The sequence below is a fragment of the Rattus rattus genome, chromosome 10 (genome assembly GCF_011064425.1).
Source record: "Rattus rattus isolate New Zealand chromosome 10, Rrattus_CSIRO_v1, whole genome shotgun sequence".
In the NCBI taxonomy this organism is placed as follows: Eukaryota; Metazoa; Chordata; class Mammalia; order Rodentia; family Muridae; genus Rattus; species Rattus rattus.
The window spans coordinates 41,750,706-41,778,637 of NC_046163.1; the positions used below are offsets into that span (position 1 = coordinate 41,750,706).

A 27,932-nucleotide genomic window follows, 5' to 3' on the forward strand; every position below is an offset into this window, starting at 1 on the left:
CCTCTCAGAGAATTTTCTGGTCCAAATCTGAGAGAAACCCTATCCCTGCCTCCATCTACCATCCTATATGGAGAAGAAGAAAAAACCAAAAAAAAAAAACAAAAAACAAAAAACAATGTACTGTCAGTGCTACCAAGGGGAGTAATTGAGAGAAGTGTCAAGAAGGTCTGGTCCAATACCACAAGGAGTGGGAAGGCAGGGTGGGGGTAAGAGGGAGGCTCTCGAAAACAATAGGAGGAGGGAGGGCAAACAATGAAACCCAACCCAAGGCTACAGTTCTGAACATCGAGTTCCAAAGCCAGCTCTCTGACTTTTCCTGACCTTGGACAAATCCCTTGGATTCTCTGAATCCTAACTCCAGGAAATAAGTGTAAATTAAAGCAGAGGGAGGTTTCTTACATCAGTCGAGTATGATGCCAAAGTCCTTGCTTCTGGTAAACGAAGAAAAGTTAAGACTATTCACAGCCGTTCGTGTGCAAAGTGCTGTTAGTGCACTATTTATAACCACCCTCGTTTGTTGAAAATGGTTTCTGAAAAATACACTTTTTAAAAAATTTATATATTAAGACGCCGTCTCACTCTGTACTTCTGGCTAATCTGGAACTTCGTATGAAGACTAGGCTGCCCCCAAACTTACATCCACCTGCCTCTGCCTCTGGAGTGCTGGAATTAAAGGCCGCCCCATCCAGCAATATACACTATTTAAAGCCAACCTCTTCTTTTTCTTCCCTTACTTTCTGAACAAGACAATGGTTTTAGGTTTGCCATAGAGAAATTTCTCTGACATTTTGGATCAAATTTATTTCAAAACTTTAACTGAGTGCTTCATTTTAAAATAAGAAAATAGAATTCCTCTTCAGAATTAGTGGCTTGGAAGAGTATATGTCTGTCTGTGTGTGTGTGTGTGTGTGTGTGTGTGTGTGTGTGTGTGTGTGTGTGTGTGCGCGCGCGTGCACATGCGCATGCTGTGCATGTGACTCCCATTGACCCTCAGTTATATTTCTAATCTCTCTGGTATCATTTTTCTTCTTCTCCTCTTCAATGTACAGTATCTCTTTGTGATTAAAAAGACAGCCTAAATTCAATAGCTTGTTGTCAAGCTGGACACTGAGACACAGATCACCACCTCCTTGCCTCGACATTGATACTTCAGCCTTGAGCTAAAATGACACTGGTAACCCACATATCGTCTCCTTTCCACTTAAAGCCGAGATCGGTTTCAGAGCTGCAGCATGGGGAGGGCTGTTTTATTTTAAAAAGGAATATGCTACAAATTTTTATCTCAGCTAGTTGACAGTGTATTTAACGGTCTTTATCTTATATATTCACTGGAAGATTATGGCCTCGTATTTATTCTGTCAGTTTTCTTATTTTAATTACTAATTACTAGTGGGAGGGTACATGTGCCGGGGTACTGTGTGATAGAGAACAGATTTATGTAGATTCCACGGATAGCCAGGTCATTCAGCTGACAGAGCACATCGCTTTCCCTGCTGAGGCTTCTGGTGAGCTTGACTGTTCTGTATACACACACACACACACACACACACACACACACACACACACACACACACACACACACACACATATATATATATATATATATATATATATATATATATATATATATGATTCTGGGTGTTTTATATGTCCCCCCACATACACACACATCAGCTTCTGGATGTTTAATATGCCCCCTAGAATAATAAGCCTAGAATTCAATAGATGTTCATTAATATTACTTCTCTATTTCTCAGGGATACCAATAAGGATCTTGTCCAAGGTTAAGTCAAGATTTGGCTGTTTACTAACCATGCAATCTAAACAAATAACCTTCCTTTCTGCCTCTGAGTTTTATCCCCACGGGCGTTTGTATGTGAAAACCTTGAGAACTGAGAGATGTGGGGACTCTGTCAAAGAGTCCAGGCATATACGAATGTTGCTCTGCCCTTTGCTTTAAAAATATTGACGCATGTAGTATGTCATAATCATATGTGGTTTTTACATCAGTGTTGATAGCAGGGGACAAGGCAAAGTAGACTTGGAGAAATGGAAGAACTCTGTTCATATATAAAATTGAATGTTTAAGATTTTAATATAGAATATTCAATTAGATTATTCTATACAGTACACTAGCTTTCAGCTCTCTTAATCTGACCCTGGTAGGAGATGGAAAAGTTCCCTTTTCCTGCCTGCCTTTGGTCCCCTTAAAAATAAATAAAACCATCCTAAGAAGTAAAACCTCATGATTTCACTCTACTTAAGAATAGCCGCAGCAAAGGGTGAGGTCTACGGAAAGTCCTGTGCTGCTCTGTTGTGGTTAGGGCTTGTCTGAGAAGCTTGGCTTGCGACGGCAGTGGTAGGGGGTCAGAGAACTTTTAAGAGACCTTGGGAAGGATAATTGAGATGGTTGGGGTCTTTGATCTCTGGAGGAATTGATGCACATCTGTGGGACTGCAATAAATTCTCCAGATGGTTGTTATACAGGAACATCCCCCCTTCTCTTTGTCCCTTAGGCTTCCCATTTCGCCATGAGACCCGTACCTCTTTCCCACACACTCCCACCAGGAGGCCTTTACCAGAACCATACAGTGCCGTTTGAGGCTCCAGCCTCTAAAACCTTTGGGCCAAATAAACCTTATTTCTTTATAAAATTACCCAGCCTCCACCATTTTGTTACAGCAATGGAAAGCATACTAATACATAAATCAAATGTTATTGTATCTCATTGATAGAGAGCCCAACACCCTACTTTCTAACGTGCCTAATACTGTTTCCATCCCTCTGAGATTGTGGAAGGCTTGCCTGCCCAACATTTTTAGTCGTGGTGTAGAGGTGGTGGTTTGCGGTTGGTGGGACAAGTGTGGTGGGTGCATGCCAGAGGAAGGCAAGATGTCTGGTGTCTTCTCCTATTGCTGTCCATCTTATTTTTCGAGATGGCATCTCTCGCTAAACCTGATGCTGTTGTTCTGACTAGGTTGGCTGGCTAGCAAGTTCCTGGGATCCACCTGTTTCTGCAGTTACAGTCACCTAAGGCCATGCCTAGTACTATATGGTGAGGGCTGCATAGCAAGGATTCTTCATCGTTGAACTGTCTTCTCAGTCCCTCAACTTCATTCTTTAAAACATTAAGAACATTTTTTAAAATACCGGTTAATCATAAGTAAAACCAAAGCAAAGATATGCAGTGGAAACCAGATCACTGAGCCATATTTCTTTTCAGCCGTTACTGGTATTTAAATAAAGGATGTTGTTTGTGGTGAATAGATCCTACTAACTGTGAACCTGTGATAACCTTAAAAGGCATTATATAATGCTGATTCAGCACAAATGTCTTCATAATTTCAGGTTCCACCAACTCATTAGAAAAAGAACAGTTCACATTTTTCATATTTTACTGAATAGTTCCTAGGGGGTTTCTAAGCATAATTTTCAATAGTTATCGCATTTTAATTGTTAGCAACCATTAACCTAACAGCTATAATCTTAGAAGTCTTTTTTTTAAGACCAATAACTTATGTGCTTTGATATTTTAACAAAATCCTTCTCCCCGATACAAGCCTACTCTGGCTTAGTAAGTTTTAATCTTGTTCACAATTAGAGGACGCTTACTCTCTTTGGAACATGTTCATGAAATCCATCAAAGGAGTTCAGTTGGTTAGTCCCTGTCTTAAACTTTTGGTTTAATTCTCTGATCATATCCAACATCATCCCCAAATGGCTCAGTTCCCCCTCAAACAAGATAGCCAACATCTTCGTAAACCTCATAAATAACTAAATATCATTGAGATATTTCACACTGAAATAGACTCCCATCAGTACAGTCAGTGTTCTAAAAAATCTTTTATCTGGTTTCCATTAACTACAAAATCTTTTCTACTTATTCAGAATTGGGGATCTGTTTACTATTCAGACTGAGATAAAATAACATGAAATCTTCTGCCTATATAATTAGCATTGAGCAACTAATGCTGCTAACGAGTGTATCATTAAAAAGCATTTGCACATTAGCAGCTTGTGCGGTTTTCACTTAGCACCTCGATTAATAAGTTATGTGTACTCTAAACACACACTTACAGAAGCAATTACACGTCATAGCTATCTTCAGGAATGCCTCATAAATAAAAACGTGTATCTTTTCATTAGTGCTTTTAAGACAGTAGTTGAACACAACATAATGGAAATAAAATTATCAATATAGTGCCCAGAGTTAGAAGACCAAAAAGAAAGATGCTACAAGTATTAACCAAAACAACTGATAAACCTCCATGTGGAAGGGCGGTACGGCAACATGGGTTTTGAAGATTGGATTAAGGAGTTCAAACACCTCAGGTTGAACTGAAGTTTTTTTTAATATTAACTCAAATTAGCCACAAGTGACTTGTTGGAGCTCATTACATTTTAATTTACTATTAGGTAAGATGAAATGAATAAGTATTGCCTACCTCTTCAGAGTTTTATGAGGATTAAATGAGATTAACCAGATAAAAGGACCCAAGATAGTATCCAAGATGTAGCAATCACTCAGTAAATATTAGCCATTGCTTTTTATCATTTCTAAATATACAAAATTTAGAGCCAGGCCTCAAAATCTTTTCTATGTGGACAGGTGGCTGAGGCCTGTAATCCCAGCTACAACAGCAGCTGAGAGAAGACAATCACAAGTTCAACGCCTGCCTAGGATACAGGTGATTCAAGTCTAGGATGGGGGTGGGGAGTTGGAAAATGAGTTGGGAATGTGGCTGAGTGGTGGAGCACAAGGCCCCGAGTTCAACTGGGAAAGCAAGAACGTTCATATAAATGCACAAATAAGAAAGCAGTGGAATACATTTAATTCTTCCATTTACAACCAGACCAATGGACAGATGAGAGTCTGGTCATGAACCCGTCTTCCTTCAATCCATGGATGTACTTTGTGTATTAGACCATCAGCGGCTTCCCGCTGCCAGCATATAGGCTCGCCTTGAGCAATCCAAACAATCTAGCTACTCACACTATATCACATTAATATGCAAATCCATCGCTTCAGCAAGAAGATCACAAACAAGCAGTTCATTCATGACACATTTTATTCACAACAAACTTGTCACCCCAAAACTGGTTTTACAGTTAGTTAAATAAACACGTTCTCATCCAGATACATCCAATGGTATTTAAAGAAGAAACCATATAGGCAAACTACTTTTGATGGAAAGATGTGGTCAGCTACTAAAGGTAGAGTGTTAAGTGGTAAATAAATCAGTAAGTGAACACAACAGTTTACACAAGTGAAGATCCCAGTGCTCGACTGTACCTGGTCACTATGCCATTGGTCAAGCTTTAACATGAGAGCGGCTATGAGCAGAGGAGAAAGACTGCATTTTAAAGAACTTTATATTGTATAAAGTTCCTGCTCAATAAAAGTTAAAAGATTCCACTGAAACACGAAAAACCTTTTCTTTTTCAACCTAGACTGATTCACTTCTGAAAATGAAGGATTTTTTTCCCTTCCCCAAAGGTTGAGTTATAATTAGAAATTAGATTCCTCAATCATTCAATGACCGAAATCTTTATTGAAGTCAAATGACCTTCTTCTAATTAAGTTTCCTCCGTACTATTTAAGTTGTGCTAGACAGGGCTACTCTGCAGCTAGTAAAGGTTTTATGTGCTTACTAAATGGGTATATTCTTCTTCTATGTCCATTATTTTCTTATCATCCTTACTGGTAAAACTTTATAAAGTAGGAGAAATTGCTAACACATTCTGATAAGTGCTCCGATTTTTATAGTCCCTATTTTTTTTCATTATGGAAGAATGCTCAGAATTAAATATGTTACTCTCCTGTGCCTCTATTTTATTCTCATTACAGAAAAATATACCTAATGAGAGGAAGTGTACACACTTTCATTATACCATTAAGAAGATTGTTCCGATTTGCAAACCCGGAGGCCAGAGCTGCGATTCGTGCATACACTTTACATTGGATTCAAAGGCTCTGAACAAAGTGTGCTCAAATCTGTGCTCATCCAAGTAAATTGTAAGGAAGATGCTTAAAAACATGGCTGTTGCGTTTGAAATATAATTCTAATCCTTAAGAATGAGTAGCATTAAATAACTTCTTGCCTGAGACCAGAGGTCTGAGATGACGTAGGCAAAATGCTTTGCTATTGCTTTTCCTACCGAGCCAAAATTAATTGTAAAACCAAGGAGACATGATCAAGGGACCTAACTACGCAAGGGTGGCTGCCAATGGCTAGCGATTACACGGTTTTATCTTTCTAGTTCACACCGAAGCGAGGAAAATGAAGAGTATCTCCTGAGAGATGGAGCATCCTCTGAGAAAGAGGAAAAACGCACTTTACAATGCTCACACCCAAAATTGTGGGAATGAGTCGATCGGCGGTACAGTTTACACTCTGCCAAGCAATAACAAAAAGAGAGGAGGGGGTGGAGAACCGCAGCGAGAACCCGCGGCATCTCAAGCTGCTCACCAACCAAATAAAGAATGAAGTGCTATCTCGGATTGCCCCCTCCAGCCCACCGTTTCCATTGCTGCACCTTCTACCTGGTTACTACTGGGAAACAGATTCCAGCTTTCATGATGCACTCCTCACTCAAGGCCATTAAGGTAACTTAATCCTTCCTGGATTGCTCACTGAAAAGGAAAACGTTGATTCCAGACTTAAAACAATAACAATTCTTTGTTGTTTTTGTTTTTTTCTTTAAGTGGGAGACATGACGCTATAACTACAATTTGGATTCTGGATGTTAGCTTGAAGACCTGCTGGATAAATAAGAGCTTAAGGAACGCAAAGGGATGCTGGGGGGAGGGGGCATAGAGAGAGTGCGAGAAAGATGCTGGTCAGTTCTGAGATGGTGCAGGAATGACAAGGCACCCGAACATCGCAAGTCCATGGGTCACCCCTGGAGGTCTCGGGTTTTCGGTCATGCCTGAGCAGTAAATGGGTGCACACTCAAACACACCACCGGTTATTCTTCGGCTCCCAGGGCAAATGGTAGGCGAGCTTCCCAGGATAAGCCTTCACCACAGGGATTTCTGGGTTCACACACCCCGCCTCCCCTGCTCAGGGCAGGCGATGACTGTCTCAAACAGTAGACAGCTGAGAAGATCTGAGAGCCAGGGCCAGGGGATGGGGAGGTAGGAGGGACCAAGGAGGAGGGGTACATCCCCACAGCCGAACTGAGAGCCTCTGGGAGAGTGACAGGGAAAGGAAAGGGATGTTGAGCCAGAGAAAGAGAGCTGGGGACTGGAAAGCACCGAGCTGCGCTTCCAGGCTGCCAGGGGCTGGCGCGCACCAAGCCAGCGAGGGAAGTGGATCCCAGGGCGTACCCCGACTCCCCCACCGAGGGTGGGGAGGAAATGGCTTTGTATGGCAGGATGAAAGGCAGACAGGGGGTCACCACCGGGTAGAGAATGCAGGGACGAAGGATGTCCAGAGCAAGGAGGACCCCGCCCGCTCCAGGGACACTTCTGCTCTGCCCCCAATCCGCTGCAGCCTCTAGTCCACCCTCCGGCTGCCCACACCGTTCCAACGGCCTGAAGCACGGGGCTCCTCCACGGACGCGCCCCCACCGCGCTCCTGGTGTGCTCACCTGCCCACGAAGTTCTCGAGCACTGAGCTCTTGCCGGCGCTCTGGCCGCCCACCACGGCGATCTGTGGCAGCTCCAGCAGACAGCTCTGTCCCAGAGCCGAGAAAGCGTCCTGCAGACGGTTCACCAGAGGGATCAGTTCTTCCATCTCCCGGTTCCCCATCTTGCCTGTGCGGCCAACTGCCCCACAGGTCCCTGCTCGACTCAGCGACCTGGCAGGCAGCCCGGGCCTCGCAGCACTTGTCCGGTTTGTTGATGCGCGGGGCTCACACCGCTGAGTCCCGGCACCGACGTCCGATCCCTGCCACCCGCTGCTAGGCTCCTGACAGCTCACAGCCCACAGCGCGCTTGCGCAGCCGAGAAAGGCGAAGGAGGCGTGGCCTGGGCCTGAGACGGTCACGCCCACACCACGCCCCTCGCCTGCTCCTCCCTAGAGTTTCCAACCCTACTGGCTTAGGGGGGCGCATATGCACTGCCTCCCAGCTTGGCCAGATGCCACCGCCCAAGCTAAAGGGCAGAGTACTGCACTTGGTCAAGGAATAGCCAAAATCGCACCCAACAGGGACTCTGTTCCTTTTGAAGGAGCTACACCACACAGACGAAGCCCAGCGGAGAGCACTACCATCTACCATCAGTTAACAGCACGTTGACATCACCTTCACCATGCACCACTGCCATCGTTGTACGCACCAGAATACATTTCCCAAAAGGAAATTTCGCGTTTCACCCTGACTCCAAAACCTCCACTGGAGAACTGGATTATCTGACCTTTACTAAAATACTCCCATTACTAGCCGGTCCCACTCCACCTTCTGTAAACTAAAGTGTAGTTCCTTGAACTTCCTGTAGTCTGCCATACTTACTCTGGCTTTTGGGATTCCTTGCCTGAGCTAGCTGTCCTTTTAGCTCCTGGACAGGACAAAGAGATTGGCAATAACGATGCAGTCTGCACTCGATCCGTTAAACTTAGCACACTGAGAAGATTCTGCGCTCCGTGATGGAGACACAGAGATAAATGGCCACGCTTCTTCACCTCCTTCCCTCTTCCCTGTGCGTTTTGAATACCGACACCTCTCAGGATTTAGTGGACAGTACTTACTGGTCTCGAACATTCTCCGTCTGATGACTGTCCAATGGCTCTAGAGCCTGCAAAGGAAAATAGGTTACATCTCCAGCATCCTGGGGTCTTTCCTGTAACTTAGGCATCACCTTCACTATTGCCCCTCTAGGACAATAGTGAAGGGAGACCCTGCCTCACATTCCCTACATGCAGTGGCTCTCTGGATGCGGTACATGACCTCATGACTAAGTCAATCTTGCAATTCTCATGCCTGCAAAACCAGTACCACATGAGGTATAGTGCCATGTTTTGCTGCCAGTTTGGGATGGAAACTTCGGACCACTGTTGCAGCAAACCCTCTGTGCACTGGCTCTGAGGAAATACTTTTCTAGGCAACTGTTTTCCAGGAGCTGGTGGCAAGGAAGTCTGGTGGCAGAAGTGGGTAGAGGCTGGCCATATTGCATCCGTCGTCAGAAGGCAGAGAGAAACAAATGCTGCTCATCGGCTGCCTTTGTCCTTCCTATGCAGTCAGATATCTCAGAAATCCCAACATGTGGAATAGTGCCACCTTAACTAACCTAATCTAAATAACCTCTTAAAGACACGCCCAGAGGTTTGTTTCCATGGTGATTCTAGATCCTGCCAGGTTAACAGTCAATATTAACCACTACAAGTTGTAGCCTTCCAAAGGCAAAGGAAAATGATTGTGGTTAAATGAAGTCATAATAGTGGAACTCCAGTCTGAAAAAGCGAGTGTTCCCGTAATAAAAGACACCAGAGACCCAGTCCCATTTGCCATATGAAGACACAACAAGAAGGCAGCCATCTTCCACGCCTAAAGATGGCCCTCCCCAGGACAGATTAGCAGACATCTTGACCTTAGACTTCCTAGCCCTGAGAACATTGGATAAAAATGTCTTTTAAAGCTATGCACACAATGGCATTTTGTTATACAACTCAAGCTTACTACAGATGTAGGATTTATTTTTTTTCTTATTTTTTTTTTTTTTTTCGGAGCTGGGGACCGAACCCAGGGCCTCGCGGTTGCTAGGCAAGCGCTCTACCACTGAGCTAAATCCCCAACCCCAGGATTTATTTAAAGGAACCCGTGATGGAAATCAGAGGGTAATGACTCCATCTGCAGAGGGCCATAGATAACTTCTGAGAAGACATGGTCCTTGCTGGGTTCTTCCTGCACACCATTATATGCTGTATAAAGTTGAGTGCACTAGCCCATGTCCAAAGTCTTTTGGGCTCTAATGTAGGAGACAATGATGCTATTGTGTATTAGAAAGAAAAGATATCAACTATTGGAAACCTCTAATCAGTCTTGTCCACTTAGTTCAAGAAGCCACTCAGAATTACTCTTGCCAACTGCTTTTCTTCTTTTCTTCCCTTTTCCAGATTATTCTGCAGTAATGTGGTGGCAAGAGAATCTTAATCCACACAGAAATAGCCAAGGTCCTTCAGAGGTAAAGACGTCTACTCATAAGTTAATCCAGGCAAAACACATAGGAAACAGAAAGACGAAATGGAAAAGCAGATGGGACAATGCCACAGAAAACCAGCATCTACCTTTCCAATCTACATGACAGCTGAGGAGGGGAGTCTGCTCAGTGCCCAGTTCCTTGAACATATCATACAGTCACCTCAACCCTGTCCCAACCCCAGTGACGGATGGCAGGCTCCTCTCCCTGGTTCTCACATTTATGTCGCCACTACTTTCCTGGTAGTTCCTAAAGGTCCAAAGCCTTTTTTGGCTTCTGTGTGTAAGAAATTAGGACTTTGATTAGCCCGTAAGAACACTGATATATAAGTGTGTATTTTACTTCTTGGTCACTCTAAGAGATGTCCTTAATGAAAGAATGCCACACAAACCGAAAAGAACTCTTTTAAAACTGATATGGCACCCCCCCAAGAGAAGTCACACTCCATGAGACATAGTCACACTTCATTTTAGATAAACAGAATTTTCTCCATTTTCATCACCTGCCTTGTTTATAGGACTTAGTTCCACATAGCCTGGCTATTTCCAGAATTAAATCTATAAATAATAAATATATATGTATGTACACAGACATATATATATATTAAATGTGCTGCAGGATGAAAACATGCCCTGAGAAAAAATTTTTTCAGTAATGAAAATATGACTAGGAAAAAATATGCAAACTTCCCAAAATCACAGACTCGAATATACGAGTTTACGAATTCACGTTCTTAGAAATCCACCACATTATTGCAAAATCATATCTTATTTATTTCCCATAGTGCCCAGCACAACATTGAATAAATTTTTATGAGGCAGAGCTAAACCAAAATTGTAAGCATTTGCCATGGTATGTATTTAATAGCTGGGTAATAGTATTACTGCTCCAAATACTATTTAGGATCTATTTGGCCTCTTCTTTCTCCAAAGGTTTTTTTCTTCCCCTTGAGCGGGTCTTAGACCTTTCTGAAAATCAGACTCACTGCAGAGGCCTTTTCAAGCTTGTTAAACACGATGAGCAATTTAAACAGGCAGACTCTCGAAGCTGCACTCATTCTATGTGGCACTGACATCATCCTTTCTCTCCTTCGGCTTCTCGGGCTAGTAAGAAGGTATGGACTCCCTACCCCATGTTCCTCATCTACTGCCAGACATCAGAATAACTGTGAAGGAACCCCTCCAGGCTCCTGCTACAATGGCGTCTGTTTATTTGAGATCTGACAGATGGATACTCACCGGAAGTCTCCTCAAAACATGGTCAAATTGACACGTATGCAGAGCAGAGAACAGTGGTGGGCAAGCTTAAAGCACTGAGAAAGCAAGGTCAGGAAGAACAGTCTGTGTCTCACATGTGTGATTTAGCACACTGTCCATGCTTCCTTCTGCCAAGCAGGTCTCCCTGTTTCATCTGGAATCACCGAGGACTGCTTTGAAAGGAAAGCTGTTCCGTGCTTTAAATCTCACTTGTTGAGTTATACCTTCACAATTTACAATTGAATTGTTGAATTGACCTCCTTATAAATACTATATATGGAGGCGGGGTCTGTATCTGTGACTGTTTGAAGCTATAAAATTATATTAAAATTTATACTAAATTTATATTTATATTTAAATTATATTTATGACATTTTCAAGGACACAGAAAGATGACTAAAATGTTAAGTGAATCTCTCTCCAGACCCAGTCCCTCAGTCTCTTTTCTAGTGATATAACAGAATACCAACTGCATTCTCCATTTCCCCTGCCCATATCTCCCTGTGGATGTTGGAGATCATGCCCTCCTAAGACCAACTCCATCCTCACTATTCTTAGCCCCCAACTCTAGCAGGCACCCCTGCTAAACCAGAGGTCATGCCCACCAGGAAATTAGGTCAGCTGAAGGCCAACCTTCTCTTCTCTTTTTTTCCCAGACTCAATGCCCCAATCTCATCCCCATCCCAGCAGCATACCCTTGGCAGCCTTCCCTGTCCCCTGCCTCCATCTTCTGTGAATTCCCTTCTAACCTTCCTTTTCCTATTTGATACTTGATCCCAGCCCCCAACAGCAGCAAGCACTCCCTACTAGCCCACAGACCACTCCTGCCAATTCGTAGATTTTTTCCATTCTCTTTCTGTTCCCTAGATCTAAACCCTGGTCTCATCCCCAGAGCTTTAACAGACCCTCTTGGGTGACTTCTCTTCTCTGTCTCTCCTCAGTCCAAGGAGGCAAAATAAGACAATCCTGATTTTAAAAAGCAAAACAAAACAGAAAAAGCTCTCTTCTCCCTCCTTTGAACCCCTTTGGAGCCCTAGCCTATCTCTATCCTTAATGTCACCCATTAGCCAGAAACGCATTTTATCTGGAACCCTCGGGGACCACAACTATCAAGTCCAAAAGAAATCCTACAAGGCAACACAAAGGCATCACACTCTCCAAACATCCAAAAAGGAAACAGAAACCAAGAAACAAAACACCTAAACAATGAAGACAAATCCATAAATCACCACTTAGATATAGAATCATGCCAAACCCAGATGCCTAGACACCAGCATAAAGACAAAATCAATAACAGCCAGAACAATATGTCTCCAGTAAAGCCAGCTATCAGCAGGCCCTGAATATTCCAACACAGCTGAAGGACAGACAAAGACCTTGAAACTAAATGCACGAAGATGGTGGAGATGCTTAAAGAGGAAGTGAATAAATCCCTCAAAGAAATCCAGGAAAACAGCAACAATTGGAGGAAACGAATAAATCTCTTAAAGAAAGCCAAGAAAACACAGTTGATGGAAATGAATAATACACTTTCAGGACCTGAAAATGGAAAAAGAAGCAATAAAGAAAACACAAACTAAGGGAATTCTGGAAATGAAAACTTTAGGAATTTGAACAAGAACGACAACGTCAAGCACTACCAACAGAATACAGAAGATGGAAGAGAGTTAAAGACACAATAGAAGAAAATGTTAAATCGAAAAAAATGTTAAGCCAAAAAACTCCTGACCCAAAGACTCCATGAACTCTGGGACACTATGAAAAGAACAAAGATAACAAAGATAACAATAATAGAAACTGGAAAGAAAAGAAACCCAGTTCAAAGACCCAGAAAATAATCTTCAACAAAATCCTAAAAGAAAATTTTCCTAACCTGAAGAAGGCAATGCCAATCTGATAAAGGTATAAGAAACATACAGAACACCAAATACATTGAACCAGAAAAGAAAGTCCCTTGCCACAGAATAATCAAAACACTAAACCTACAGAACAAAGAAAGAATATTAAACACTGTAAGGGAAAATGACCAAGTAACATATAAAGGCAAACCTATTAGAATTAAACCTGACTTCTCAATAGAGACTCTAAAAGCCAGGAGGGCCTGGGCAGATGTGCTACAGACTCTAAGAAAGCACAGTTGCCAGCCCAGACTATACCCAGCCAAACTTTCAGTCACCATAGATGAAAAAATAGGATATTGGATGATAAAGTCTAATTTAAACAGCAATAACAGGATGGCTAAAACAATCTTTTAGAAAAAACTGCTGGAGCTATCATCATCCTTGATTTCAAGTTGTATTATGGGGGTATAGTATAATAATATAATATAGTATGATAGTATAATACAATATCTGATATTGGCATAAAAACAGATACATTAATCAACTGAATCTAATTGAAAATTTAAACATAAATCTAAACACATATGAACATCTCATTTTTTTTATAAAGGAGCCAGAAACTCACTGGGGAAAAAGCAAGCATCTTCAGCAAGTGCAGTTGATCAAACTGGATGTCTGCATGTAGAGGAATGCAAATAAATCCATATTTATCATTCTGCACAAAACTCAAGTCCAAGTGGATCAAAGACATTAACACAAAACCAGACAGACTGAACCCGAGAAAGTGGGGAATAGCCTTGAATGCGTTGGCACGAGAGGTGACTCTCTGAACAGATCACTCATTGGGAAGACACTAAGTTCAGTAAATGGGACTTAAAAAGCTTCTGCAAGGCAAAAAAACACTGTCATCCAGACAAAGTGGTAGCCTATCGACTTTTACCATGTCTGCATCTGATAATTGTTTAATAATCAAAATACATTTTATTTTTTGGTTTTTTTTTTTTTTTTCCAGAGCTGGGGACCGAACCCAGGGCCTTGCGCTCGCTAGGCAAGCGCTCTACCACTGAGCTAAATCCCCAACCCCAAAATACATTTTAAAATCATGAAAAACTAGTTATCAAAAAACAAATGACTCAATTAAAAATGGGGCACAGATCTAAACAGAATTCTCAAATGGCTGAGAAACACTTAAGAAATGTTCAACATCCTTAGCCATCGGGGACATGCAAATCAAAACTACCTTTGAGAGTCCATGTTATCCTGTCAGAATTACAAAGGTCAACAACACAAGCCAAACAACACCAGCTCATGCTGGTGAGGGGCATGAAGTAGGAGAACGCACCACCATTGCTAGTAAGAGTCCAAATTTGTGTAGCCACTATTAGCTACACGAGTTCCTAGAAAGTTGGGGGCTAATCTAACTCAAGACCCAGCTATACCATGCATGGGCGTATATCCAAAGGTTGCTTCATCTCACGTCTATGTTCTAGTCTCTTTGGTCCAGGAAGGTACTCAGCGGGCTACTAAAAGAGAAACGTGGACACTAACCACAGCCACAAAACCTTGACTGACAATCTGTCCTGCCTGCAAAATATGCTAGGGCAACGGTGACACAGAACTTGTGGGAATAACCAGCCGATGTCTGATTTGACTTAAGGCCCACACCACAAGAAAGACTCCATACCTGACATGGCTTAGGTAACCAGGAACCAAAGATTAGATAACCCAGAGACTAGGGTGAAACCTAACACTACCAGTCAAAAAATAAATCAATAAAATGTTTCCTGATGACATTCTGCTATACTCATAGGCCAGCTGCAGTTGGAAACATATGTAGGGAACTACAGCCAGACAATATGCCAAGAGAGTCTACACTGGAGGTCTCCATCAAATCTCTCCCCTCATATCTCAGGGAATCCAGTAGAAGAGGAAACAGAAAGATTGTAAGAGCCAAAGGGGATGGAGGACACCAGGATAACCCAGTCCTCTGAATCAACTAAGCAAGGTGTATATGAGCTCACAGGGAGGAAAACAGCAAGTGCAGGGCCTATACAAGTCTACACCATGTGCTCTGTGTGTATATTACAGCTATTAGCTTAGTATTCTTACCGACTCCTGACTTTGAGAACAAGTGAGTCTCTGACTCCTGTGCCTTCCCTTGGAACCCTTTTCCTCTTGTTGGGTTGTGATGTCCAAGTGCGATACAGGTCTTGCTTCATCTTATATTTTATTTCGTTGTGTTTGGTTGTTATCCCTTAGAAGTCTGTTCTTTTCTAATAAAAGACAGAAAGGAAGTGGATCTGGAGGAGAGGAGAAGTCTGGAGGAACTGGGAGGAATAGAAGGAGGAGAAACTATAATCAGAATATATTGTATGAGAAAGTAATCTATTCTCAATAAAAGGAAAAAATCAAAAATAAAAACGAACAAAAACTTAAATTTGTTCTCCACAACTCAAAAGCAGCATAGCTTCCCTTGAATTGAGGACCATACTCTGAGGAAGTCTCATGCTAACTTTGTGCTGCAAAGCTCTCATGAAAAGATACGCACTGGTATCCTGGGGCGTGGTCAGGGCGTGGTCAGCAGTGCACTTACAAGGTGAAGCTAATTGGTCAGGCCGGCCCACTGGATGTAAAGGCGCTGGATCTGACAGGCCAGCTTTACATCCGGGGCGGACACTGACCAAAAGTAAAGTCGGTAGGGAGGTGTTTCCCTATTTAACAGCGTCGCACACAGAGATCGACGTTATTAACTCTCCAGTTATCTCAAGTAATTCTTGATCTGTAGCCTTCTCATTAGAATAGGATTCCGGCAAGATTATATTATGGCTTTATTCTCCATTCACTTTTTCCTCTGTGATTTTGGTAGAAACAAAAAATGTATTAAATCTACCATTCTCAAACAATACCCTTTATGTTCTAAATATTGAAATTATTTTAAAATTGTTTAAATTTAAACATACAAATAATCTGTATTGTGTGAAAACTTTGATTTTTTTTTTTTCGGGGCTGGGGACCGAACCCAGGACCTTGCACTTCCTAGGCAAGCGCTCTACCACTGAGCCAAATCCCCAACCCCCGAAAACTTTGAATTTTAAACATGTAGAATATCAGCTTCATGATTGTCTTAGCAATTTCTACCATTAAATCTTCCTTGGAGTCTAAAGGCAACTGCTTCCAGGACTCGCTGGGGATACCAAAATCTGTAGATAATAAGGTTCTGTGCATTAAATGAAACAATATTTTCATATAGCCTACATAAACCCTCAGATATATTTTAAATTGTCTTTACCTTACTTTCAGTATCTAATTCAAAGAAACATTGAAAATAATGACAAAACAATCTGTATTGAGCAGAGAAACAACCAGAATGAGCCTGAATGTATTGTCCAGGTAGGTAGCAGGGTGGCAGCATACAGTGGTTGGCTCCACAGAGGCAGTCTATAGTCCTAGAGGGTTAATTCTCTTACGTGATAAATTAAATTGTTTGACCTATTTATCTAATAAAGCTATAAGCTTTGTGGAAGCAGAAGAATTCCATATCCCTATTGTTTGTCTTGTTACTTGATAAAGTCACATTTTATATCTAGGTTTTAATACAAATAAGTGAATGCTAGATACATGTTATATAATATATATATATAATACTCATCTTGCTTTAACTAACCATTTTGAAAGTTTCAAATGTTCACATAAATGAAAAATAAAAATTAATAGAACTATAAAATCTAGTGAATCTGTCTTTCATTAATAAAGTCTGACTTTATTGGCAATTGTTGATATTCAATGGCATTTTTATCTTCACAAGATAACTGCTATACAAAATAAACATTCATCATAAGTGAAAAAAATGTTAAATGAAAAAGGAGATAAAAATCACATTATTATGTGTATATAAAGCACTACATTTAGGAAACAGGAATTAAAGCACAAACAGGATTATCTGTGTGATCATAGGTAGAGGATTCTGTTGTCCTTTTTCTTTTGTTCCTCAGACTTTTTACCTTTTATAATTCAGAAGGTTCGACTGAGCCATAATTGGCTCATAACAGAAACTTGGGAGCAGAAGTGTTCCATGAAGTAAAAATAACTTTACTAATGGAATCTAAGGAGCATACAAACTCGTCAGCTAACAAAGGATAATCAAGATGGTGAGTCGGACACTTCTTTCTGACTCAAGGGACAGAAATGCCATGTGCCCAGTCACATGGACCGTTGTGAAGATTCATTCATCTCACTGAACTACAAATGACTCATCAGTGTACTCTTCATACAAGAAATAAGCACACGAAACACACCGTTTGCCTGCATCAAAGATCATCGTCTGTGGCACCAAAAAAACCTATGCAGAAGACTGTGATCTGGATGAACCAATTATATAACATTCTATTAGAAAGCAGAACTAGTCTAGAGCGATAGAAAGCCATCTGGGGCAAAGGGTAGGGACAATAGATTGTCTACAAGGGGACACATGGAAACTCTATCTTCACTGTAGTGATAGTAGTGTGGCTTCAAATGTATGCCAAAATTCATTGAACTATCCACTCTGAATGGTATGTTTTATTTTGTGTAAATTATAGTGTAATAAAAGTAAATAATTTATAGCATTTTAGAATGTTCTAGCATGGCATGTACTGGTTATTCATGGGTTGATAGTATCGAGCTGAGGCAAACTTGATAATGGACAGCTAAAAGTCTACTGTTTCAAGAGTCAAAAAAAAATCTATCTACCTCTTCAAAAGATTATTATGACTTTGAAGTTCTACCAATTCTGAGCTGCACCTATCAAGTTTTTGAGCTTTAAGCATTCCCATAAAACATCATTTGAAAAGGAAGGGAATAAGTCCTCAAACAATCCTCTAATTTCGCTAAGAAGTGACTTTTCAGCAGTTCCATCTGTGGAAAGAATGTCTATGCGTGGACATAGTACATGAGTGCAGGATCCAACGTGAGGAGCATCCTCAAATGAGCTGTGGCTGATTCATAAGATCTCCTCTAATCTGGAGGTGGGGGGCATTTCCAGAATGAGACATGGCCTGGTACAAGGGAGGTACCCAAGAATCAATGGGGGTGACCTTAACTATGACTCACTTCATTGGGGATATGAAACCTGAAGAGATCACCTCCTGTATCCAGACAGGAACCCCAGTGGAGCAATAGAGACACCAACCCACCCACAAGACTTTCAGCCCCAATTTTATCCTGTCTGAAGGTAATGCAGGCATTGGGGATGGAGCAGAGGCTGAGGGAATGGCCAACCAATAACCAGCCCAACTTGAGACCCATCCCATGGGCAAGCACCAACCCCTAACACTATTAATGATGCTCTGTTATGCTTGCAGACTGCAGACAGAGGTATGCTGTCCTCTGAGAGGCTCCACCCAGCAGCTGACTCAGACAGATACAAACACCCACAGCCAAACAGTGGATGGAGCTTGGGGTCTCTTATGGAAGACTAGGAGGAAGGATTTTAGGGCCCAAAGTAGATAGGAACTCCACAGGAAGACCAACAGAGTCAACCAACCTGGACCCTTGGGACTCTCAGAGTCTGAACCACCAACACACACAGACCTAGAGCTCCCAGCTCATATGTAGCAGATGTGCAGCTTGGTCTTCATGTGGGTTCTGAGGAACTGGAACGGGGGCTACCCCAAAAGCCATTGCCTGTATGTGAGATATGTTCTATTAGCTGGACTGCTTTGTCTGGCCTCAGTGGGAAAGGAAGCGCCTAGCCTCACAGAGATTTGAAGTGTCAGGGTGGGGAGGCTACCCAAGGGGCTCCTGCCCATTCAAAGGAAAAGGAGAGGAGGGAAAGATTGTGGGAGGGAGTGACCAGGAGGGGGCAGTGAGCAGGATGTAAAGTAAACAAGTTAAAAAGTAAGAAAAGAAAAAAAAAAACGAATCTTCTCTGTTCCAACTCAGACTCAAAATGCTAAAGAAACTCATTCCTGCATACACATGTGAGAATTCCCTGAAATCAACTCTTCTAGCCTAGACCTGTCACCAAGGATAGTGATAAAGGATGCTGACAGCTGTTAGGTGCTCCTTTACACCCACCAACCATCTTCCTGTATCATTAAGTCAACTCGGTGGTCTTCGTGTGTCAGTAACATAGGTGGGAACTATCATCATTTCTGTTTCATCAAAAAAGCAGAGAGATCAGAGTCGGGAGCAAACACTGTACACTGAAGAGAACTCAGAGGCTTTCCCTGAGCTCTCTCTATGAGCCTTATTCAGATCATCTGCACGGAAAACCTTGAGCCAGCTAAAAGACTGTGCCTACATCCACCAGTCTCTGTTATGAAAAGTTGAAGATGCATAGCAAATTATCGTGCTGAATATGAATAAGGGGCAAGTTTTATCTTTACATAAATTACTTCAATTTCTAAGACTTGGAGTTGGAACATCAAAATTCAAATTCTTACTGGTTATATGTGTTGCTCTCCTAGACCTGAATCTCACTACAAAGTTGGTATATCTTAATTCCTACAGCTACTGAGAAATCAAATAAGTAATAAATACCAAATAGTCCATTTACTACATGTTATCGATTGTTATTTACTTATAATAATCCAAATCTTTACAGGAATTATAAATATACTTTATCAATTATTAAAAAGGGTTTTCTATAGTAATTTTTATTCTTCTTTAAAATGTGTTTATTTTAATTTGTGTGTGTGTGTGTGTGTGTGTGTGTGCCCAAATGTATGTGGACACATCACATACACCCAGGTGCCCGTGGAAGTCAGAAGAGAGTATTAGATGCACTGGAACTGGAGCTCCAGGCAGTCGTGAGCCACCTGATGTGGATGGCAGGAGCCAAACTGGTTCTTCTGCAAGAGCAAGTGCTCTTAGCCACTGAACCATTTCTCCAGCCCTTCAACTTTTTTTTTTTTTTTTTTTTTTTTTTTTGAGACATGGTCTCATTGGCCTGAACTCACTATGTAGACCATGTTGTTCTTGGATTCACATAGATCTACCTCCCTTTGCCTTCCTCTTCTGTTTCCTTCGGCATCCTGATCCCCCTTCTATCTGCCTCCTTGTCCCCACTTGGAAGAAGTGGTCCTTTAGCAATTTGTTAACTCATTGCAACAAGCCACCATCCCAGACCTTCCTGAATGTTGGCACTACACAACTGTTAGATGCCCCAGTCATCCTGGGTGATGGAAGGGGCTCTCCCTTTATGGCCTTCGAAGTCTCCTTACTCTAAAGTTACTCCAAGAAATCGTTTGCTTTCTCTTTTTCCTCTGTCCCCACGGAACTTTGCTACAATAGTATAAAGGCCAGCAGATAACTGCTAAGAATATAGGAAAAGAAAATTCATTTAAAGTAAACAAATCTGACTCCGTCTTTTCAATTTATTTTATTATGAAAACTGTCAAGAATAACTATTGTTGGAGAGATAGGTCCTGAAAGCCAAAATGGAACTTAGGAGACTAGGTCCCAGCTCCAGAGGTAGATAACTCTGACTCCACTGGGCACCCCCGAGATACACCACGCGGCAGAATGGGTACTGGTCACATACAGGACCAGGAGATGGTGGGCCTGCCTTCCTCCTTTAAAAAAAAAAAAAGGAGAGAAAAAAATGTGTTAGAAGCAAATGGCCCTATATCCAACAGTAATAGAGAGGGTGGAAGGAGCCCCTTCTATAACAGAGCCTTCTCAACAACGAACAAGCCATGAGAACTACATCATGCCTTCAATGACCTAATATCTTCCCATTCTGACCCACCGTTTAAAGATACACAGCACCTCCAAATACCTACTTCTGGAACTACTTCCTCTCCTCTCCTGTCCTCTCCTGTCCTCTCCTCTCCTCTCCTGTCCTCTCCTCTCCTGTCTCCTCCTCCTCTCCTCTCCTCCCTCTCCTCCCACCCCCCTCCCTCCCCCTCCCCTCCCCTCCCCTCCTCTCCTGTCCTCTCTCATCTCCCTGTCCTCTCCTCCCCACCTCTCCCTCCTCCTTCTCTCTCTTGCTTTCCTCCTTTCCTTCCTTTGACAGGTTTTACTGTATATCCCACACTGACCGTGGGCTCATGGTAATCTCCCTCTAAGCGCTGGGATCACACGCACTTCCGTTGTAACATAGGGCGTGGAAGGCACAGCGGAGGGGTTTGGGAGTACGGCAGACACTCAGCAGATCTTTAAGAGAATGGCAAAGGCTTCATGGGTAAGGTAGGGATTATTGATTGTGGTGTAAGAAAAATCTTTCTTTTGCTTCCAGTCACCTGTTTTCCTGTGGCAAGTGCGTCCCAGTTCCCTTTAAAGCTGAACTCGTTCCTGGGTCAAGTGGAAGAAAATAATGTGCACCTCTGTGGGTTTAAAATCTATCACCAGGCAATCGAGGGCCAGCTGCTCTGAAAGAGAATTTTCTGATTTTCCCCCCATTCAGATCAAGACATTGTGCACCTTTGGGACTAAGAAGCACACATCTCTGAAAAGCTCATTTCTGTTGGATGGAAGACATGGGAAGAGGAAAATTTCTCAACTTACTGCAGTTCCCAGCTCCTGCAGCGAGGGAAATTATGCTGGTGGATAGAGAGTCAGGCTAACACTCCGCTCATGAACAGAACAGGTCTTTAAAAGGCCAAAGAGAAAAGAGAAAACATATATTTTTTAACAACAGTATGTTTTGTTATTTAAAGTAACTTTTAAATATATTTTGATCATATTGCCCCTCCCCCAAATCCTTCTAGATCCTTTCCCCCAATTCACACAACTTTAAGGTTTTTTTTTTTTTCAAAAACTAAATACCCCCAGGCCAGAAAACAAAATAAAAAATAAAACTATGCCTAAAAAAAACCAACAACAAAAAAACACCTTTAACCAAAACAACAACCAAACACACACACACACACACACACACACCCTGTGCAATCCATTGTATGTTGGCAATTACTCTTGAGCATGCAACCTGTTCTGGAGTGGTTGACATATCCAGTGTCACCTTATTGGAGAAAACTGGTTTCCCCTCTCTCAGAAGATGCACATGGCAGTTCAGATGCTAACCTTTATCCCAGAGGTTGGGTTTTCATTCATTCATTCATTCATTCATTCATTCATTCATTCACTCATTCATTTTTTTAAATAACAAAATAAAACATAAGATTAAAAACTGTCACTTGAGAGTAGGACAAGACAAACCAACAGAAGGAAAAGACTCCAAGAGAAGGCACAAGAAGCAGACCCATTCATTCATAAACTCAGGAATCTTATAAAAACACTAAACAGGAAGCCATAATATATAAGCAGATGACCTGGTTTAGACCTGGGCAGGCCCTGTGCGGGCTGCCTCAGTCTCTGTGAGTTCATACGAGCTTTGCTCACATTGATCTAATGGCTTGTTTTCTTGGTGTCCTCTACCCACTCTGGTGTTTACACTTTTCCCACCTCCTTTTCCACAGGGTTCCCTAGGCTCTAAGGGGAGGGATTAAATGGAAGAGACATCTCACAGCTGAGTGTCCCAAGGTTTGTCACTGTCTGCATTATACCTGGCCGTGTATCTCTGTATTTGTTCCCACGTGATGCAGGAGGAAGCTCTGATGATGGCTGAACAAGGCACTAGCCTATGAGTATGGCAGAATATCATTAGGAGTCATTCTATTACTACATTGCTTTTATTTTTTTAGACCAGTATTATCTGGTTTTCCCCCTAGGTCCCTGGGCTGTCTAGTCACCGAAGCAGTGTCAGCCATGGGTTACCTCTTATGGAGTGGGCCTTAAGTCAGTTAATGGTCGGTTACTCCCACAAGTGTCGTACCATCACGACCCTAGTATACCTAGCATGCCACACCATTACAGATAAAGGGTTTGGGGCCGTTTTGGTGTTTATGTTTCTCCTGAGTAACTGCAGAGCACTTTCCTATACCGAAGGCACTAGAATATAGGAGTGGAGACAGTGCATAGGCCCCAGCTCACCTTTTACATGTTCAATGAGTTATGTAAGTGTTGTCTTCAGTAATGGGGCCTTTCTGTCAGTTTATGGAGAACAACCTAGTCAGGGCAACAGCCTGAATTGTTTGTGGATTCTTATGGGGAGAAGATATGTTTTTATAAAGAGAGATAAACAAGTAATTTGAGATAAGCAGCTCCATCCTTGTCTTCTTGCTGATGACCTGCTTCAGGGGCTGTTGATTTGGAGATGTCAATATCTCAAAAGTGATTCTGTCGATGGATGGGGTGTCTGTGTATGTGTGCTCGTGTGCGCGTGTGCACGTGTGTGCGTGTGTGCGTGTGTGTATGTGTGTACTATGGTTTAAAAATTGTGTGTGTGTGTGTACCATGGTTTAAAAATTGTTTATGTTTGTGTGTGCGCACGTGTGTGTGTGTGTGTGTGTGTGTGTGTGTGTGTGTGTATGTGCCTCATGTTACCAAAATTTTATATAGAGAAAAAGGAAAGGGGCCAGAGGAGGGGAGGAGGGGAGAGAGAAGAGAAAGGAAAAGGAGGGGAAGAGAAGAAAGGAGAGGAGAAGAAAGGAGAGGAGAGGACAGGAGAGGACAGGAGAGGACAGGAGAGGACAGGAGAGAGATTAATTTTAAACCCAGCTCTTCTGAAAAGTCAACCGGAACATGGTTCTGCCTTGACTCTTGTTTTTGCTGGGCGAGTCTCAAGTAGCATCTATTACCTCTCTCTTGCCTCCCAAGCTACGAGACCAGAACTGACTGGCATGTGCATTTGGCTTCTCATTGCTTTTAGCTCACTCTCACTCCTTTGTCCTAAAATGTCCCAGCTCTGAACCTCATCATCTTTACCATCATCCCTGCCTCTTCTCGCCGCAGACCTCTCTGTCAACCCCATGGTTGCTCTTCTTATGTTTCAGAGATTTTTCAGCTCAGGATTCACTGCTACTCCCTAAGAAAATGCCTCTTTGTTCCTTGTGATTTCAGCTCCATATTGATGATGTACTAAACACTGCCTTCATTAGTCTTTGGTGTCCTCCCTTCCAATGGATTCATGTTACCCCCACCTCCCCTAGTCTTCTCAGGGTCAACCTCTGGTCCTGTCCCCTTCCAAGATGCACAACAATTTGTCACCTCAAACGTCCCATGCTCAGCTCTCAATCTAATTTTTCTAGTTCACTTCTTATAATTCCCCTCTGCATCAAATTCTTTGCCCACTAGGACCTGCTCCATCCATTCCATCACGTGCTCTTTGTCCTCCACCCCCTCAAACTCTGACTTGCTTCATTCTCTTTAGGAACCATGGAAAGTATCATTATGAAAACTCTCTCGCACACGGCCTCAACTTCTTGTTTCTTCCTCAGGTTTTCAGCCCGAATTCGGCCATACATGCTGACAGAAATTGCTTTACGCGAAGAGCTCTGACTTCAACTGGACCTAGAACTACTGACATCCTACAGCCCACGCCCTCTTACTCTCCTACACGGTAATGCCCCGCCCTCTTACTCTCCTACACGGTAATGCCCCGCCCTCTTACTCTCCTACACGGTAATGCCCCGCCCTCTTACTCTCCTACACGGTAATGCCCCGCCCTCTTACTCTCCTACACAGTAATGTCCCGCCCTCTTACTCTCCTACACGGTAATGCCCCGCCCTCTTACTCTCCTACACGGTAATGTCCCGCCCTCTTACTCTCCTACACGGTAATGTCCTACTTTCCCTCTCTCCTCAAGCCTCCGGTGCCTTCTTCATCCTTCTTCTCAAATGATATAAAATAAAAACAATGTAGATAAATGCTATCGGTTCCCATCCTCTCAAATGATGATTTGCCAGCTTCCGTGGCATGTTTTCTTCTTGGTCCAGTGTTTCTGCGAGTGGACCGCCCCATCTCCTAATGCTAACACCTCCATATGTACCAGTGTTTCTGCAAGTGGACCACCCCATCTCCTAATGCTAACACCTCCATATGTACCAGTGTTTCTGCGAGTGGACCGCCCCATCTCCTAATGCTAACACCTCCATATGTACCAGTGTTTCTGCGAGTGGACCGCCCCATCTCCTAATGCTAACACCTCCATATGTACCAGTGTTTCTGCGAGTGGACCGCCCCATCTCCTAATGCTAACACCTCCATATGTACCAGTGTTTCTGCGAGTGGACCGCCCCATCTCCTAATGCTAACACCTCCATATGTACCAGTGTTTCTGCGAGTGGACCACCCCATCTCCTAATGCTAACACCTCCATATGTACCAGTGTTTCTGCGAGTGGACCACCCCATCTCCTAATGCTAACACCTCCATATGTACCAGTGTTTCTGCGAGTGGACCACCCCATCTCCTAATGCTAACACCTCCATATGTACCAGTGTTTCTGCGAGTGGACCGCCCCATCTCCTAATGCTAACACCTCCATATGTACCAGTGTTTCTGCGAGTGGACCGCCCCTTCTCCTAATGCTAACACCTCCATATGTACAGCTAGATCCTTCTTCCTGTCAACTCTTCCGTCCCGTTGGATCGTTCCACTGTACACAAGCATGACATCCTCCCAAGCACACAGTCTCTCCCTTTTCTTCTCTGTCACCATTGATGAAAATCATTCTCCCAGGTGCTGAAGCCAAGACACACGAAGTCATTGATTTGGGGGTTTTGTTTGGTTGGTTTTCCTGTTATCTTTAGCCGTATAAATAAAAGCTCATTTGATAACATAATAAACATAACTCCAATCAACATTTTCAAGCTCAAAGAATGGAACCTATTAATTCATATTTTGCTTCAAGTGTTACAAATTCCATTCTTGTCAACATTGGGGTTTTAATCTTGCCTAACATTGTATTTCTCACGTGGATAAACTCCGACCAGTGACCAGATATGAAAAATCAAGCACGCATAATCTGTCATCTGAAAAGTTCAACAATTTTCATGTGCTCACTCTTACATTTTATTTCTTTAGATGCCTGCTGCCTGAGAGTGCTAAAAGATGACTAACAGTGATCTGCTCAAATATATGTTAGAGAAAATCATGTTGAGAGATAACATTTTTAAAAATCATTAGATTTATAATTAAATGATTTGGACACATTTTTTGGGATCAAATGGGGCTGTGGATACTTTCAATAACTTCAGTCAAACAGGAGTCCCCTGTAAGGAGGTAAGCTAATATACGGAGTTAAGGTGGAAACTATTCTACACTCTTTTCAAGCTTTCTAATAACTTTCCCCCTTCCCTTTTTAAAATTTGCCGTGTAACCAAGGCTCACCTTGAACTCTTGATCTCCACCTCCAAAGTCATAGGTGGTGGGTTTCAGACCCAGGGCAAGGGACTGAGATGCATATCTTACATACCAAAGCAGACCTGGACACCAAGTTCTTCCAGTAGCCCTCAGTCCTAGTATACCCTGCCAACCAACCCTGAACTTTCCAGCCCAGGCTGGGATGCCCTTCCCCATTTTAGTGTCATGGTCAAGTCTTCCCCACCCTTACTCTGAACTTATCAATAGGGTTACAGGTATGCACTACCAGGTTAACTGACTTTATAATTGAAGTTTTTTTAAATGGCATCTGCCTGTAGAAATCTGTGACCGAAAGCTTGCCTATTATACACCATGGCTTTAGATTCAACCTCCACTGCCACAAAGGAAATAGCCTTGACTTTAAAGGTGGTGTTTTTAGATACCCATACCCTACAACCTAGAAAAGAAATGGCTCCTTCGTCTCTCCTTCTGGCGTTCACATAGGATTTAAAAGTGTATAAACCATATGCACAAACTATAAACTGCAAGTTTATTTTCTTAGTTGGCTTACTTTTTTAAGTATGGGTTTGCTAATTATTTCTGATATTAATAATTATTAGTTTCTATTATTTCACAAGTTTAGGCATTAAGAAAAAATCTTTACAAAGTTTCACTTTGGCTACAGCATTGGGTTTAGTTTCTGGGAGAACAAAGGTAGGTACAGTCTTCCATATTCTTTCAGTTGTAAAAATATTCACCTCAGGCAGCAAATACAGGAGCATAACAATAAGTTTGTACAATGGATGGGAAATTTCAGGCCACATAGACCCAAAGTTGCAGTTACACTCAGTAGGACTTTCTTGAAGTCTAGTGTCTACAGTGGGATAAATTCAGTTTTCATCTTTCCTCAAAGGTTTCAAACAGCTGAGATCAGAAACTGAACGTGATGGCTGGCCTTAATCTTTGCTCTCTAAATATTTTTCTTGATTTCAGTCTCTAACTACATACATTCAATACTGTTCAATGGATTTGTAATAAGCTTGCAAAATGAAGGGAATTTTCTCACTCCTTTGCCTGAAATGTTGGCTCAAGTTCATCTTTTTAAACAAAAATTAAGCTGTAAAAATGCCCACAAGTTCAGCTACTAAAACTCCTCTAAAGATCTTCTTAGCCAGGAGTCTCAGGGTTTGGGTCATCCCAAGGCCTGTGCACTTAGACCCACATGGTCATTCTTGACTTCTCCTTCTTTCATACCAAATATAGAGCCCACCAAGGAATCTTGTTGGCTTTACTTTCAAAACCCAGTTGCTTCTCAGCTGTCCTGCTACTATACATGGATCTAGGCAAATAGCATCTAGTGTCTAGATTAAGACAGTGGTCTCCTACCTGGTCTCCATACCTTTACTGCCCCACGCAGTAGGCAAAGTGATGTGCAAGCATCAGACTGCCATGCGACCTCTCTCCACAAAGACCAGCAGTGTTTGCCTCACTTGCTCAAGGTCAACATAGGCCTTCCCCTATTTGCTTTCCCACCCTCATCCTGATCCCCCCTGACTCACTCCAGCTCTGCT

General features: G+C 42.4%; 1 protein-coding gene and 1 pseudogene across 4 annotated transcripts in view; both read right to left on the bottom strand.

Moving 5' to 3' along the window:
- Positions 1 to 7,919, bottom strand: part of Dnm3 (dynamin 3) — a 465,110-nt gene extending 457,191 nt beyond the window's left edge. For all 4 annotated transcript variants that reach the window (XM_032914813.1, XM_032914814.1, XM_032914816.1 and 1 more), the window contains exon 1: positions 7,594 to 7,919. In XM_032914813.1, the coding sequence (XP_032770704.1) occupies positions 7,594 to 7,754 (161 nt within the window). In that variant the 5' untranslated portion in view covers positions 7,755 to 7,919. The remainder of the gene's footprint in view (positions 1 to 7,593) is intronic.
- A 19,398-nt stretch (positions 7,920 to 27,317) lies between these two features.
- Positions 27,318 to 27,557, bottom strand: LOC116911118 (annotated as a pseudogene).
- Between the last annotated feature and the right edge of the window lie 375 nt (positions 27,558 to 27,932).